The sequence below is a fragment of the Pseudochaenichthys georgianus genome, chromosome 13 (genome assembly GCF_902827115.2).
Source record: "Pseudochaenichthys georgianus chromosome 13, fPseGeo1.2, whole genome shotgun sequence".
NCBI lineage: Eukaryota > Metazoa > Chordata > Actinopteri > Perciformes > Channichthyidae > Pseudochaenichthys > Pseudochaenichthys georgianus.
This window is the reverse complement of record NC_047515.1, coordinates 30995609-31010514: the sequence shown is the minus strand read 5'-3', so window position 1 is coordinate 31010514 and position 14906 is coordinate 30995609. Positions and strand designations below refer to the sequence as shown.

The following is a 14906-nucleotide window of genomic DNA, read 5'->3' as shown; positions in this document are numbered from 1 at the left end:
GCTTCCCACAGCAACTAATGTGTTTAAACAAGACGTTTAGTCGAGTCTTAACTCTCTCACATAAAACTCTACATTCATGCAAACATATTCAGTTAGAGTATCAATGGAAATCTAAATGTTTAAATGTCAATATCTTGAATATGAAGCTTTTTAAAGTGAGCAAAGCACCCCAGGATTGTGTCGAACCTAGTTACTTTGTCCCAGTTGGTCTTTATCTCTCTCTTTTTACTCTCCAATATCCACTGAAACATAATACATCTGCTATAACACTCTACAAAAGCAATTGATCAACATCATAGAAAAACGGAGTACAGTTAAATATCTGAAAAAGCATTTAGGTCATAAGAAAAGCAATGGAGACAGTACTGTAAGTCTAGAAACATTTTATTTATCAAGATCAAACAGCTAATATCTTTTAATAAAACAATAGAGAAAGACACAATAAATTATTAAGGATAAGCACACGTACAGTTTTGTCATGAATGTTTTTCTGAACACAGCAGAGCACGTTTTTGGCTAAAACAAACATTCCTCAATCCCCACAGTCCTCAGAAGGGGAGGTGAAACTCTGGATTTGATCTTATCCAAAGCTTGATAGTCAGAAGATTTCTCAAAGGTCTAATGTTTGTTTTTGATGCACATGAGAAATCCAAAAACCTACACAAGCAGGATTGAAAGTATGAACTTGAAATACATGCGGTTCTATTGCAAAGACAAGAGGAGAAAATAAGTAAAAGAGGAAATTAATTTGAGCACGCAACAATGGAATGTTGCTGAACGCTGATAACACCAACAAACTGGCAGGCACAGGAAGTATACACACACACACACACACACACACACACACACACACACACACACACACACACACACACACACACACACACACACACACACACACACACACACACACACACACTCCTCACACATATTTCAAATAATAATAATAACTAAATAATACGTTTGCAGCAGATTTCATAAAATACTAGCGTAACTATGCATTTCGCAATAGGTATCTTGAAAAATGACTGAATACCTCAATTCATTGTTGGTTTGTTAGCTACTAAAAATGTAACAGTATATGATTTTCATGCCAACTCTGTATTATCTGTGTTTATCGTTGTGTTTCAAAAATGCAACCCAGAGGATTGAGATCAAACTTTGCATGAGAACAAAAGTCAAAAGCTTTACAACAAAGGGAAGCAACATCCAAAAACAACGTGTGTGTGTGTGTGTGTGTGTGTGTGTGTGTGTGTGTGTGTGTGTGTGTGTGTGTGTGTGTGTGTGTGTGTGTGTGGAGGATGTATGGGCCAAATTACTTGTAATGTAACTACTGCACAACCCGAAAAACATCTGGAATATTTAAGAGCGTTTCTGTATCCCACACCTGCCGAATAATACCCGTGACTTACAGTACACACATGCACATAAAAGCGGCGCGGGCACACAGCTGATCGGGTTTCACTGTGACTGAGGAATTGTCTCACTGTCCAGTGTCTTTCTTTAGAACAAAAGAAGTGTGTAAATCCAATTTGCTCGGAGTAATCCAGTCCTGTAAGCGGGGCCTGAGCGTGTGACACATGGGGGGGTGATGATGGAGAGGTGACTAACCGCTGTGTTTGATTCCGCACAGCTGAATCATGTGTTTGGAAATGATAAGCAGTTACTTTGAATTCTTGCTCTATTGCTTTGATACTCCAGCTACCTGCACACACTCACATACACACTTGCGCACACGGTCACATGCTCACCATTCCCCTGCTTGTATCGGCTGCCAGCTTTCGCAGACTGTTGGTAACCCCCCACCCTTTAAACAAAAGGACCTCTTCCTGAGCGGTAACACACAGCCCTCTCTCACCACCACACTCAGCAGAGACCAAGAACATTAGTCTAATTCCCACAGATCTTGTTCACTGTGGTGCCGTTGCAAAGCAGTGAAGCAGGTTGTGATACATGTTAGCATCTTTGTGAGAAGGTAAAAAGCAGTTTGACAAAAAATATCAGGCTAGCTGAATATATAAACATGCTGATTGAAACACCTAGAGTAGCTGCAATCTTTTATGTTGCATCTGCAAAGTGGCTCCGCTCTCATCTCTCATCCAGAAGTGCTGGCAATCTACAAATAGATGGCTTGATTGTCTATTTTCTGTGAGCAGCCTCTCCTTAAAAAAATAGCTCTTTCCCCTCATGTTTTCAGAGCTTGAAGATCATGATTTTATCCGTGTTAGCAGAATTCCAGTTAGCAGTGGGAATGCCAGGAACGCATAGACAAGTAGGCAAAGCGCAGCAGCTTCATCTGGCATCTCCTTTGATGTGTTGTGAAAGTGAGCGATGAAGGGAGAGAAAGTGTGTGTGCATGGAGAGAAACACGAGGAGCAGAGCCTATGGATGGAAGGACAGACAAAGAGAAGCCTGAATGTATGCAGTCAGAAATGTATGCACAAAAAAACAAAAATGTGAAGTGAAGAATAAAGTAAAAATAATATACTTTTGTCTGGAGTGTGTGAGTGTGCTAGAGTGCAAGTAGGTTCTGGAGGCTTGTGGTTAGCCTTATTTCACATTGAGATAAAGTGTTATTTTGGTTTACGCTTCCTCCAACCCTTCTCCCTCCCTCCTTCTGTCTTACGCTCACTCATCTCAGCATGCTCCTGGCAGAGGGATTGAAGTTTCTGCAAATACCCTTTTGATAACATGCATAAATGCAAACATATAAACATGAAACAGGAATGAATACTGTTAACACAGCAGTTGCATACAGTTACATTTAAATTCGATCAAATTGGCATCTGTTAAACTCGTAAATCAGAATGTAAATGTGATGCGGTGTTGGTGTATTTTCACATAGTTTGGTATGGTATTTATTCTCTATACATTTTTGAGGAAACAATAGGGAAAACTTAAGACTCCAAGTTCCAGGAAAGTTAAATAAGAACATATTTGTCTAAAAACATTTACAAATGTGGCTGTAAATGCATTAACTGTACATGCACGAACAAATGTCCCTGTTTACGATGCGAGCAGCGTTTGTCAGTCAGATTGTTGCCTTCTTCTTTGCTGCATGTGTGTCTGCGTTGCTGTAATTATAAGTAGTCCGTTTGCAAAAATGTATAAAAAAGAAACTTGTCCATCATTTCCTGATGCTCCTCCCAGGCTGGGTGTCTCAGCGGGGGGGCTGGGAGGGACACGCACACTCACACTTTTCATGGTGTGTGAGGAAGATCTCATCTATGACCCAGCGCACCTTCACCGGCCTCCGATGGCGCTGATACAGCCTGACCTCTGGGGCGTACTTCAGCACCTAAAGGAGTGGGATAAGAGAGCAAGGATGAAGAGGGGCGGTGATAACATTGATTTACTTTTGCCTGGAGGGTTAGTGGGTAGGTAGGCGTTGACAATACTTATCAGCTCATTGTAGCTGACGCCAAAAAAATCCAATTTGAAAAAGCGAAGGACATGAGAAATGCTGATGAAAATAAGAACAAATAAATTCATACTGAAGCAAGTAAAATACAGATTAGATAGCAGGCAAGGTTTCTAAAGTGCATTGTTGTACTGTGAAACAGTGGCGGCCAGGAGACAACAATTACACATCCACCCTTTATCTTGTTAATCATAAATCACCACACTGTACTATTTCAACATTCATTCCTTCATTTTTTTATCAGGGAAACTTGGACTTGTTCCCATTGGGAGAAAATGCAGGACAGGTTGCCAAGGAACCTGCTGATTGTGAAATAGAAAATGGTTTGCAGTATCTCAGATAACACCAAACATATGTAGGCTACAGTGTGCACAGGAATCACAGATACAAACAAACAGTTTGCTGTTTTACTAGTAGGGAGTTGATTTTATAGTTAGAATAAGTCTGTTTCCCTCTTACTGACTGTGTTGTAGATGGCCATATTGTTGGCTAGAAGTACACATTGTTCCTCAACTGATGCAGTCAATTTGTTCTCCAAAGCGCAGTGAAAGCAAAACTGCCCATGATTTATGTCAGAGCTTCCCGGCACTGAAACAATAGCGTGAGTAATAATAATGTGTTTCTTAAGAAGTGAAGTCAGTGAAGGAAGCAGGTACAGATCTAACAGCCTACAAGGGGAGAGGAAAGTAGGATGGAAATCTCTTACAAACACACACAAGAACACACAACCACACACTCACGAAAACTTGTACAGTAAGCTACTTTCCGCATGTACAATATACACAAAACACTATTTTCAACGCTTACATACACACCGGCTTACATACACATACAATTCCAACCCGAATCCCACTTTTGTCTACATTTATTTAGTATGGACAGCAAGGGAGAGAGAGACAGAGAGAGAAACCCTGCGGACCATGTTTCAATAATGAAGCTATACAAGAACAAAGACACAAAGAGATGGAGGGAAGAGTGAGAAAAGAATGAATGACAGGCTTAAAGAACAATAATGGTGCATTGCAAAGGGATAAATTGAAAATGGGAATTGGGGAAAATGAAAGGATGATGGCAGTCTAGAGAGACAGAGAGAGTGATACAATGCTAACAATACAATGAGAGACAATTTGTGAGGCTTCTGGTGCATTGCTGCTTCATTGTTGATGCAGTGCCTTCCTTTGCACACCCACAATCTCTCCTTCTCACTCACTAACTCTCACACCATCTTTTTAGCCCCTTTCAAGTACACCTAAAATGTGCCAGAAATGTCACATGTAAGGCTCATGTTGGAAAAAGCCCACGCATCACTTTTCTGTAACGCTTCCAGCACAAATCAACTATAAACTGTCACATTAATGAAAGGGCCTCAGCTCGCACTAGCATACAGTTGTCGGGAGTGCTATCTAAAGCAACAAATAACTACCTTCTGTAAAAGCAAGGCTGTTTGACTGAATTAATGCTCTCATGCCAGATCAGTTGATCAGAGGTTATTTGTCTCTATCAAGGCGAAGGATTAAAAAGGGAATAATCATCATGCATCCTAACCACGTTCTTGTCAGCAAATATGAATTAGCAAAGGTCACAACCTAACATCTTGTACTTTTTTCCTATGCTTCAGCAAGGTCAGTGATCCACCATGCTCACAATGTTGTTTAATTATGAAAGCAGCTACAGAATCACTGGTAATGTTCTTTCATTTATCATTTCATTACTTTCCAATTGTCTGCTGGAGAATTTGATGATGCTTCCTTTCGCACACCATGTACCAAATACCCCAGGACACAAGACAGAAGTGTGTGAGTGTGTGTGGGTGTGTGTGTGGGTGTCTACCTCGTGTAGTTTGAGAGTCGTCTTGGAGGCCTGACAGGTACAGCCGTTGTTCCAGTTCTCCGTTCCGCAGCCACAGTTGCCTCCACAGCGTTTGAGCAGCAGACATCGGGGGAAGAAGACGGCGTTGGTGGCCCTCAGCTCCTCTCTCAGGTTCACAGAGTAATTCCGAGGCGTACAGCTGTAGCGCTTGACGTCGTCGTAAAGGCGGTTCAGATCAACTGGACAGTGCGTCAGAAAAAGAGAGCAGATAAGGCAATTAGTTCAGTTTTTGTTTATTAAGTTTCCCTTTTGATGTGTCTGTTTTGGACTCCACTAAAGGAAGTGTGAAGGAGACAAAAAGCCTTTTTGATTTTATTCCTGGTTGCCAATTGCTTAGCATCATCAATAATACAAATGTGTGACATGATGGAGCAAGAGATGGAAGGATTATACGGACGAGGAAAGCAAAGTAGCAGTAATTGTTGTAGAACATATGGCCAGCATTGATTGAATGAAAATGGTTGAAAGGCGGGGGGATACTTTTTACATACGAGTACAATTGCAACAGAAATTGATTGCTCAGGAAAAGATAGAGAGAAGACAGACACAAAGATGCAGAAAGAGAGAACATAAGCCATAGAAGGACGCAGGGGTCATGAATGGATTGTACAGTACATTGAATATTGACCGCAGTCTTCCTGTCACCACTTTGGAGAAAATTACTCTGTGTGTGTGGACCTTTGTTCATTGGCCTCCTGTAATGGTGCAAAACTAATTTCAAGGGAACCGAAAGGATTACAGGACAAGCCGAAGGGGATTATGAGAGTCCACACTAGTCTAGAGGGGAAAGCAGGAGCTCCTGAAGGTTCACAAAAACAAATATGTCCTGATTCTATGTTACACTAGGATTGTCATTAGAGACCACTAACTATATCAGCAGAATTACATATTGTTGCTCAGGTGGTTTAAAAGAGAAATGGGTTTCTGGAGACAGAAAATAAATTAAATAGAGGGCATAAATAATATATGAGAAAAAATGGGTGGTGATCACACAATGCCATTGTAAACGTTATTTTACAATACTAGTTAAACCTCGAGGCTTTAAGATGTTTAGTTTCATCTGTGGATAGAACAATACATATATAAGTTATGCAAAATGGCAGCATTTTTTGATAATAAAATGCATCCGGCTCTGAATTTGGAAACTCTAAACAACATGATTTTATATTCGATAGTGACTTCTGCATACATTCCAATAATAAGGAATTATTTATGTGAAAGCACAGCATTGTTTATCACTGTGAAGTTGCTGCTTGGAGGAATAAAGTGTACGTTAACCGTGATAGGTATTCCGATCCCTGCTTGTTCTACAAATAAGCTCTACAGACTTTTTCGAGGAGGATCCCATTAGGACTCAAAACAGCTTGATGACAAAGTAACACACAATCAATATAGGCGTGAGCCACATTATGTCTATCACAATAAACTTGATTAGTGTTAAGTTTAAGAAAAACATAACAAAACATTGGTGGATGGTGAGTAGAGTCATTAGTCAACATGAATGGATGATTTTAAGCCCTTGATCACAGAGCTTTTCGTATGAAGCTTCGGTGTAAGCAGAACTGATTCTAGCTCGATTTGTTCCCCCTTGTTTGTTTTATTTACTGCACTTATAAAAAAGCACGTAAAAAGGCAAGGATATTCCCTTAATGGTCTGCTGAGGTTTATAAAAGACCGTTTTAAGGGCCAGGGCAGACATCCACTGGACTTCATTCTGGTGCATCACTTTAGGAGAGAGTGACTGAACAACCTCTCAGCAAAAGCAACATGAAACAAGAAAAACAATTGCTGATGCATTTACCGTTATGGTCGAATGCAAGTGTCCCCTGTTCAAGAGAATAGGTCAATGGCGCTAGACTTTTGAACAGAGTACTGAGTAGAGCTTGTCCTTTAGAGACTGATAGTGGACTGTGTCAACGCACAATACATGCTATTTTGAGTCTGAAGCTATTTAGTGCCCATACCATAAATGGCTTCCCAAGTAATGGTATCTTCTTATTTCAGTAGGTTCACAAAAACTGGGGTGCAAGTGGCTTCATCACCAATTGTTTTGATGTGATGTAATCTGGCTTGGAGTAAGCAGTGTTGAGACATTTCAGCATTATCAGACTGAAAGAAAAGAGAAGCAGGGTTTGTAAATGAAGGCCATGTGTACTGCAGATACGAGGTGCAGTGTGTTGTTTGATTCTCCTTTGAAGCAAGCAAAGAGCTAATGTGTGTGAAATGGGGTAATCATTTCTTGAAACAAGTTAAATATTTTTTCACAGGAGTTCATTTGAAGTGAAGATGAATTAGGTTTTATTTGGTCATCGCTAAATGTTTCCCTTCAATGACGTGGAAAGGGCTTTTATAACCCAATACGAGAATAAAGACTTGCCTAGATCGATATTTGAGGTGAACTAGAGCTACCATTTGTTGTGATTGGCTTGCATTGGCTTTTGAGCTTTGCTGCAACAATAAAGATCAGTCATGCAACAGAAACTGCCTAGAAATCGCATATCCTTCGCATTAGTATAATAAGAGTGAGCGTAAGGAACCAAAGGGAAGTGCAATGGGGTCAAGGAGAGCATAATGGCATTGATAATCAATAAGCAATTGTTCACAAAAAGAAGTCTTTGATGAAGGGGTTTCAATTCACGACATAAAACATGTGGGAAGCCGGTGAACAATGAAAAGATAAGAGCAGGCAATATAATCATTTGTTTTAGTAATACATAAAGAGAGATAAAGGTAAAAGGTGCACTATTTGTTATCAACATCATTGATTGTGCTTCCGTCTCAGTGGTAACATTACCCGTGTTTCATTCGAGCCCTTTACAGTTGCATGGCAGATTACAAACAAATCATATTAGATATAATGGGCTGATAGAAAATACATTTTTAGTTCATGTCTGCATCTGTGTGAGTAATAACAGGTTCAAAAAGGACAACTGATACTTAACAGCATGTTTTTCAGGTTTAACACAATCAGGGGATTTATCGGTGTGTACTTGGATAATTGGAAAAATATCACTTTTGAGTTTATATCAATCTGGTCATTTTAAATAATATTAAGAGAAACTGAAAATACTGACTCTTTGCTATACTATTCTAGTAATGTAGAAACTCCACTGTATGACCTGGTTTTAACCCCATCATATACTGTAGCAACCGATGGATGCAATGTATGGGCAACGACCGTATAGGCTTGAAGACATTTGAATGTTGAATAGAATAGCAATGCATGTTTTTCTTGAAAATACAGCAAATGCAGGAGGAGCGAAATACTTTGGCTCAAAAACAAATTTTAGATTTTTGTTTGCTGCTTTTTCCTTTGTTGTGAAAAATACAGATGGCAGTGGACCCATCTTTGCTGAGGGTTTTTGTTGTGATTTTAGTGAAAAGCAAAATAGCCGACTTTCAACAAGCGACGGTTATCAAAGGGACGGGTGGCGCAGTGGTCTGTGCGTTTGATCATCAGAGCAAGGGGGCGTTGGGGAACTCCAGTTCGAAACCCGCTCCCGCCCCACTGCGTCAGGCCGCTGTGTCCTTGGGCGAGACACTTCACCTGCTCCTGTGGGTATTGTCCACAGTAGATGACCATTACATGTGTGATCTGTATGTGTAATGTGTATTTGAAAAGCGCTTTGAGAGTCTTTGATAAAAGCGCTTTAATAAATATAAGGATTATTATTATTATTATTATTATATTGTTGATGGCAGAGTTGTGATGCAGAAATCATAACACATGTTTCTAACCTTTGTAATGTCTGCCTCCCTCTCCCAAGGTGATGAAAGGCTTGATGTAAAGAAGCAGATTCAAAAAAGCGTTGAATCATCGAGACAGACTCATTCAGAGCAGGGAACAACAGGTACGTGTGTCTGTCTGTGTGTGGTGGAGGAGGATGCATTGTTACGCTGTATCAGTGAAGACAAAGGCACACGTCATGCCCGAATGTGTTGGGGTGTATACTGTTCGTGTTCCTGCGCTTGCATGGCCGAGCTTGTGTCTCTTTAAGGGGAATAAGTGTAATCTCAGAAAGGCAGTGGCGTGGAACCCTGTGTGGAGGAGCAACGACAGACTTTCTCAGAGGCAAGACCGAGAGAAAGCAAGACCGAGAGAAAGCAAGACCGAGAGAAAGCAAGACTGCAAACAGTGCTATGTTGCTCAAACAGCAACCAACATGAAAAAGGGAAAAGTATCAAATAAGTTTCTGCTCTAAAGTTGTCGACAAGGGTTTGTGTTATTATTGTTTGTGAATTATATGTGTTAGTTACTTGGACTTAAAAGTGTCCCAATTTATATTATTGTTTGTTTGTAGCCTTTATTTAACCAGGTGAAAGCCCCTTGAGATCAAAAGATCTCTTTCTCAAGGGTGACCTGCAGGACATTAGTTACACATGTAACATAAAAACAACAGAACAACAATAAGGATGACATACAACATAATGTGACGGGTACCATGAGTATCAAACAGCATGTCACCCAGCCGAGTTTTAAAATGATGCAGGGGAACCAAAGTGCTTAGTTTTAAACAGGTTTGCAGACTGTTCCAAGTTAGTGGAGCTGCACATCTAAAAGCTTTCTTCCCTAAGACAGTCCTAGCACTTGGCACATTTAATAAAACAACATCATGAGATCTCAGGCAATAAGTACTTTCAATTCGTCGAGAGATCAGAGAGCAGATATAAAAAGGTAGTTTACCCAACATGGCTTTGTAAATGAACATGTACCAATGACTGAGCCTATTATAATAAGGCGTACTGTCCTCCATGGGAACAAAGGTGGCCGTGAGCTACTGTGTGTGTCTCCTAATGAAAACAAAGCTAAGCTGCTGACTGAGGCACATTTCTGCTTCGCTGCACAGGTTGAATTTCCAATTAGAGAAAGCTACGCCGTACAGTAGATGAAATACCTGCAGCACCTACTGTACCATATGCACCTTTCTATAGTGCTGCAGCACGCACAAACTCCCAATATACAGACCTTTTAATGCCTGCCAGCACACGCATGCACTGACAAATAGAAATAGATTTGCTGTCAGGCAGAAATGTTTACTAAGGTACAGGAGGGCCACTGGGTAGAAAGAGGGAGAGAGAGATACGGAGGAACAGGTGAGAGACGGAGTGAAAAGCACTTGTTTAAAAGCTTAAGTTATTTTACTGTAGACACACTCATGCCCCATGATTGTGTGACGTCTGTGTGTGATAAGCATATTCGTGCGAAGACATCCGCTATGTGCATTTCTAGGCAACATCTCTTGCGTCAGTGACTCCAGGTCCAGACTTGCCTTGAACCCGCTGTTTCCGTGTCACCTTAAATCAATCAGTGACTCACTGTTCAACCCACGAGAGGGCAAACTGCTCATTTGATGATGCAACGACTGTAGTCAGGCTACAGTAGGTTGTTGCATCACCACTCAGCAGGAGCTGCTTCCTTTTTTTTTTTACTATTGATGTTTTATATTTCTAGATACTAGAAAAAGGGCAAACATTTGCATTTTACTTTTATATATGTCGATCTTTCAAGTTCAAAAAGTGCTTTCACATCCAGAATCATGTTCTTTTAAGCCAATTTTCTTTCTCCATTTCTGTAAATGTTTCATCGCAGAGCAGTAATATGGCTCCATCACAGACATAATTCCCTTAAAATTACAGAGCCGTTAACTTTGTCCGCTGCAATGCTGTACAACTGAGTTTTATGTATGGCGCAATATGTAAGAATGGGCCTCATGTTGTGTGGCTCATTCTTGGTCCGCACGAGGCATCACGCTCCCCCCCCCCCCCCCTCTATTACACCAGCTACTGTACCAGTGACTGCACCAGTCTGCAGAGAAATACTGTGAGTGCAGCAGAGTTGTGAAGGATCACCACCTGTAGCACAATAAAATGGGATCAAAAGACACCACTCTAATCGTCCTGCATGAACTTTACTGACTTTGTGTGAATACTGGACCTGTAGTCAGGGTTTGTATTGAACGTCTCATTACATTCAAAGAAAAAGATCTCTGCATGTGCTTGAGAATCAGATTGATGCATATGATCAAGTGAAAAACTAAAACCCCAAATTACAATTTTATGTCTGAACAATTTTCCCCCTGGTATTATCTTTGGGATTTTCAATCACATTAAAAGCCACATTTTGCGTTATTATCTGCATTCACTCATTTTACAGCCTTTTTACACTTCACCATTTAGGTAATATTTTACATTTCGCATAATTAGTTTTTCCTTTTCATCTTTTGTATAGTAGGTGATATGCAAATCTGCTGGATGTACACATATTGTAGGGACATGGTACATGTATGGCTATTTAAATGCTGCAGAACTGGAGCCTTCCTTAAATGTTGACTTTTTATTTGTTTATAGTTTGATATTATCCAACAAAAGTGTACTTTTTTGCATAGTGTTGAATTTCAGTTTGGTTTTTTAAACTATCTTGTAATGTGTCAGCTAATTCTGGTGTTAGCACTTATATTATTGACGGTGAAACTGATTATTGTCATGCAAGGACAGTGTATGTTTGCTTTCATTGTGTCTAAACTGAATCTCTTCAAGATTATTTATGTTTATTCGTTGGACAGTTTAATGTATGGCTTATAAACTTTGGAGATGTAGAGTATATCTTACCTTTATTCTGTCTGCTTGCCAGATGATAGGCCCTGGATCTATAGTGTATGTGTGTTTGAGTGTAGATGCTGTCCAGGTCCTGTCTCCAGGTGTCTGGGCTGAGCGACCTGAACAGCTGCTCTACAGTTTCAAAGGCAGCAATGGTCCGGTCCAAATCCTCCAATGAGAATGGAACCTCGGTGACTGCCTCTGGCATCTGCTCTCCAACATTGTCCTGCAGATAACAAAAGTCAAAGACAAAATGACCAATTATAATATTCATTTAGGTACATTCTTACATTAGCAATTGTTCATTCATACATTAATACCAACAGCACATATGAAAGAGCTATGTGTCAAAAGCTCCTTGAAATGTGTTGGTTTGTTCCACCATTATTATGCTTATAGAAATGTGTAACCTCATTTAAAAGTTACTGGACAGCGAGGGGACAACTCACGCAGCAGCTGTATACACAGAGATGCAGCTGAGATGGAACTAACATAAAAACTGAAGTTTACTCAGACTTAGTTTCAAAGTTAACATTTATTGTAAGAGCTTCAATACATGGACTTAATACATTGAAATGAATGTTTTATGATATTGTTTGCAATAAATGTGTGTATGTAAACCATGTTATGGCACCACATAAGACAAGTCAAATGCTCAATTAGATTATTGTTCAAATAAACGACATACTGCCATCTGATACAATTGTTTTTTTTTATTTCCACTATAAATTGTAAATGTTTTTGTTTGTTTTTACATTATGAGTCAGGAATTTTGAAAACCAATGAGAGGCGAAGAGATGAAAAAATGAATATATCGCTATTTGTATTTTCTGATTTAAGTTGCAACCACGAACCCTAATGTAAAATGGTCACAAATCCCAGGGAGAAACCCATGATTACAGATTAGTTCAGGGCCATTTGAATATAAAATGGAGGAGACTACATGTGACTCCCATCTCTACTGGCAGTGACATACATAAACATGGAAACATACACCCACACAGCCCAATGCATACTAATTATTACAGTCACATATGTCACTGGACCCCACTACTCTTATACACGAACACACACAGATTACACTGATGTATACAAATATTAGACTATAGAAGCATGCCATTTTAAATCGTAGGCTTCATGCTCAAGTGTATAAATGCATGAATGCATTCTGTGTGGGTTAGCCTATGCAAATGGACCATATGTCATATTCAATAGTGTAGCCATTGTTCCCTGATGTGCTTAAGAACACATTTATATGTGAGCTGACATGGTTGGAAGGCAGGTAGGTTGTTGGTTTTGAAATATCACGTTATTTTTTCTATAATAATATCTGCAGTTATTAAAACATAGTTTGGAACAAAGGAATGAAAGGTTTTCAAAAAACACTTAAGAGGGTGATAACATTTTCCTTGCTGTACATTTATTTTTATGTGTTTATATAACTACTAAAGACACATTTATATCAATATATTTAGTTGTATTTTAAATGGCTAATTTGATGGCTCTTTTTTTTGCCGAAAAAATATCTCCTATTTGGCTGAGATCATCATTTTAATTTTCAATTCTAATATATAACTATTTATAAAGTGTGAATGTGCATGACTCACCGAAAGGAGAATGGTGACGGCCTCCCAGTTGGTGTTGGACGCAGGCCGGGGAGATTCATACTGCAGGAGAGGAACACAGGAATAACCATTCATCAGTTGGTCAATTGAGCAGAGATTGAGACACTCAAGAAATCAAACCAAATGAATTGAGTACCTTAAAGTGGTTTTTCAGATAATCAGATTATGATTGATTGAGGACTTAAGGTCAAATAAAGCTTTTGCCAATAGTTCCCAAAGCAGCTGTGTATATGATTTAGGTGAGAATAATATAATCATGATCCTGTGTTAGGGCGTAGTGATTTTTGCTCTGCTATGCATAAAAGTCCTCTTGTTGCTGAAACTGCTTTGAAAGTAAAAGTGTATCTGTTCTGTTAGATAGCCCACTGACGCAAAAACATTGTTGCACTTGACTTATTAAGCCACTTGTTTTTTCATTTCTCAGACATGGCATTCATATGGTACATCATATTTGATAACAGTTACTGTGAGTGACGTTGAGGTTAAAAAACAGAAATGAATCCACATGTAAAAAGTTCCAAGGTGCAGCCTAAGGCAAATTCATTCTATATATCACTCAAGTGCTCCTTTTCCCTTTATCTCAAAAAGAGTTGTCTTGGGGTGGAGCTCAACATGTTATGTACGGTTATCCAAGGTTCTCAGGTATCTGTCTGTAGCTGGCTGACTGACTGTCAGTATGATCCTAAAATAATCTCCAGTGAAGCTGGTCCCAGCATGCCTTTCTGTGTGTTTGTGGAAGCAGTCAGACTCTGGTCAAAGCATGTTTAGATTATAAAAACACTCATCAGACTGACATATTATTATTATTACATATCTGGCACACATGCACACATTATTTGTATTTTTCTTTCTTCCTCTATCTCTTTCTTACTGTCTCCATTGTCCTCTCTAACACACACACACACACACACACACACACACACACACACACACACACACACACACACACACACACACACACACACACACACACACACACACACACACACACACACACACACACACACACACACACACACACACACACACACACACACACACACACACACACACACACACACACACACACACACACACACACACACACACAGTACATCACTCAACTGGCACTCCAATCTCTTTTAGAGTCTTAAATACCATCCACGGTCAATATGGAACAGTAAATCTTTCTCAAACGCACTTCAAAGACACCGTGCCCTCAGTGTGTGTGTGTGTGTGTGTGTGTGTGTGTGTGTGTGTGTGTGTGTGTGTGTGTGTGAAAGTTTTTGTTAAACAGATTCTCCCATGTAGCCTTTGGATAAATGCACGTGTACATCCAAGCCAGCTGTGATTGAGTTCAGAAGGTTTCCTCTAAGTGTGTGTGCAAAAGCATGTTTACAGATTCCTTGTCTCAT

The 14906-nt window shown here is 39.7% G+C and overlaps 1 protein-coding gene across 2 annotated transcripts in view; it reads right to left on the bottom strand.

The window, feature by feature from the left end:
* Positions 1-366: 366 nt before the first annotated feature.
* pdgfd (platelet derived growth factor d) overlaps positions 367-14906 on the bottom strand; it is a 48811-nt gene continuing 34271 nt past the window's right edge. For both annotated transcript variants that reach the window (XM_034097607.2, XM_034097608.2), the window contains exons 4-7: positions 13495-13554; positions 11900-12113; positions 5252-5469; positions 367-3298 (exon numbers count right to left, since the gene is read on the bottom strand). In XM_034097607.2, coding sequence (XP_033953498.1) covers positions 3161-3298; positions 5252-5469; positions 11900-12113; positions 13495-13554 — 630 coding nt within the window. In that variant the 3' untranslated portion in view covers positions 367-3160. The remainder of the gene's footprint in view (positions 3299-5251; positions 5470-11899; positions 12114-13494; positions 13555-14906) is intronic.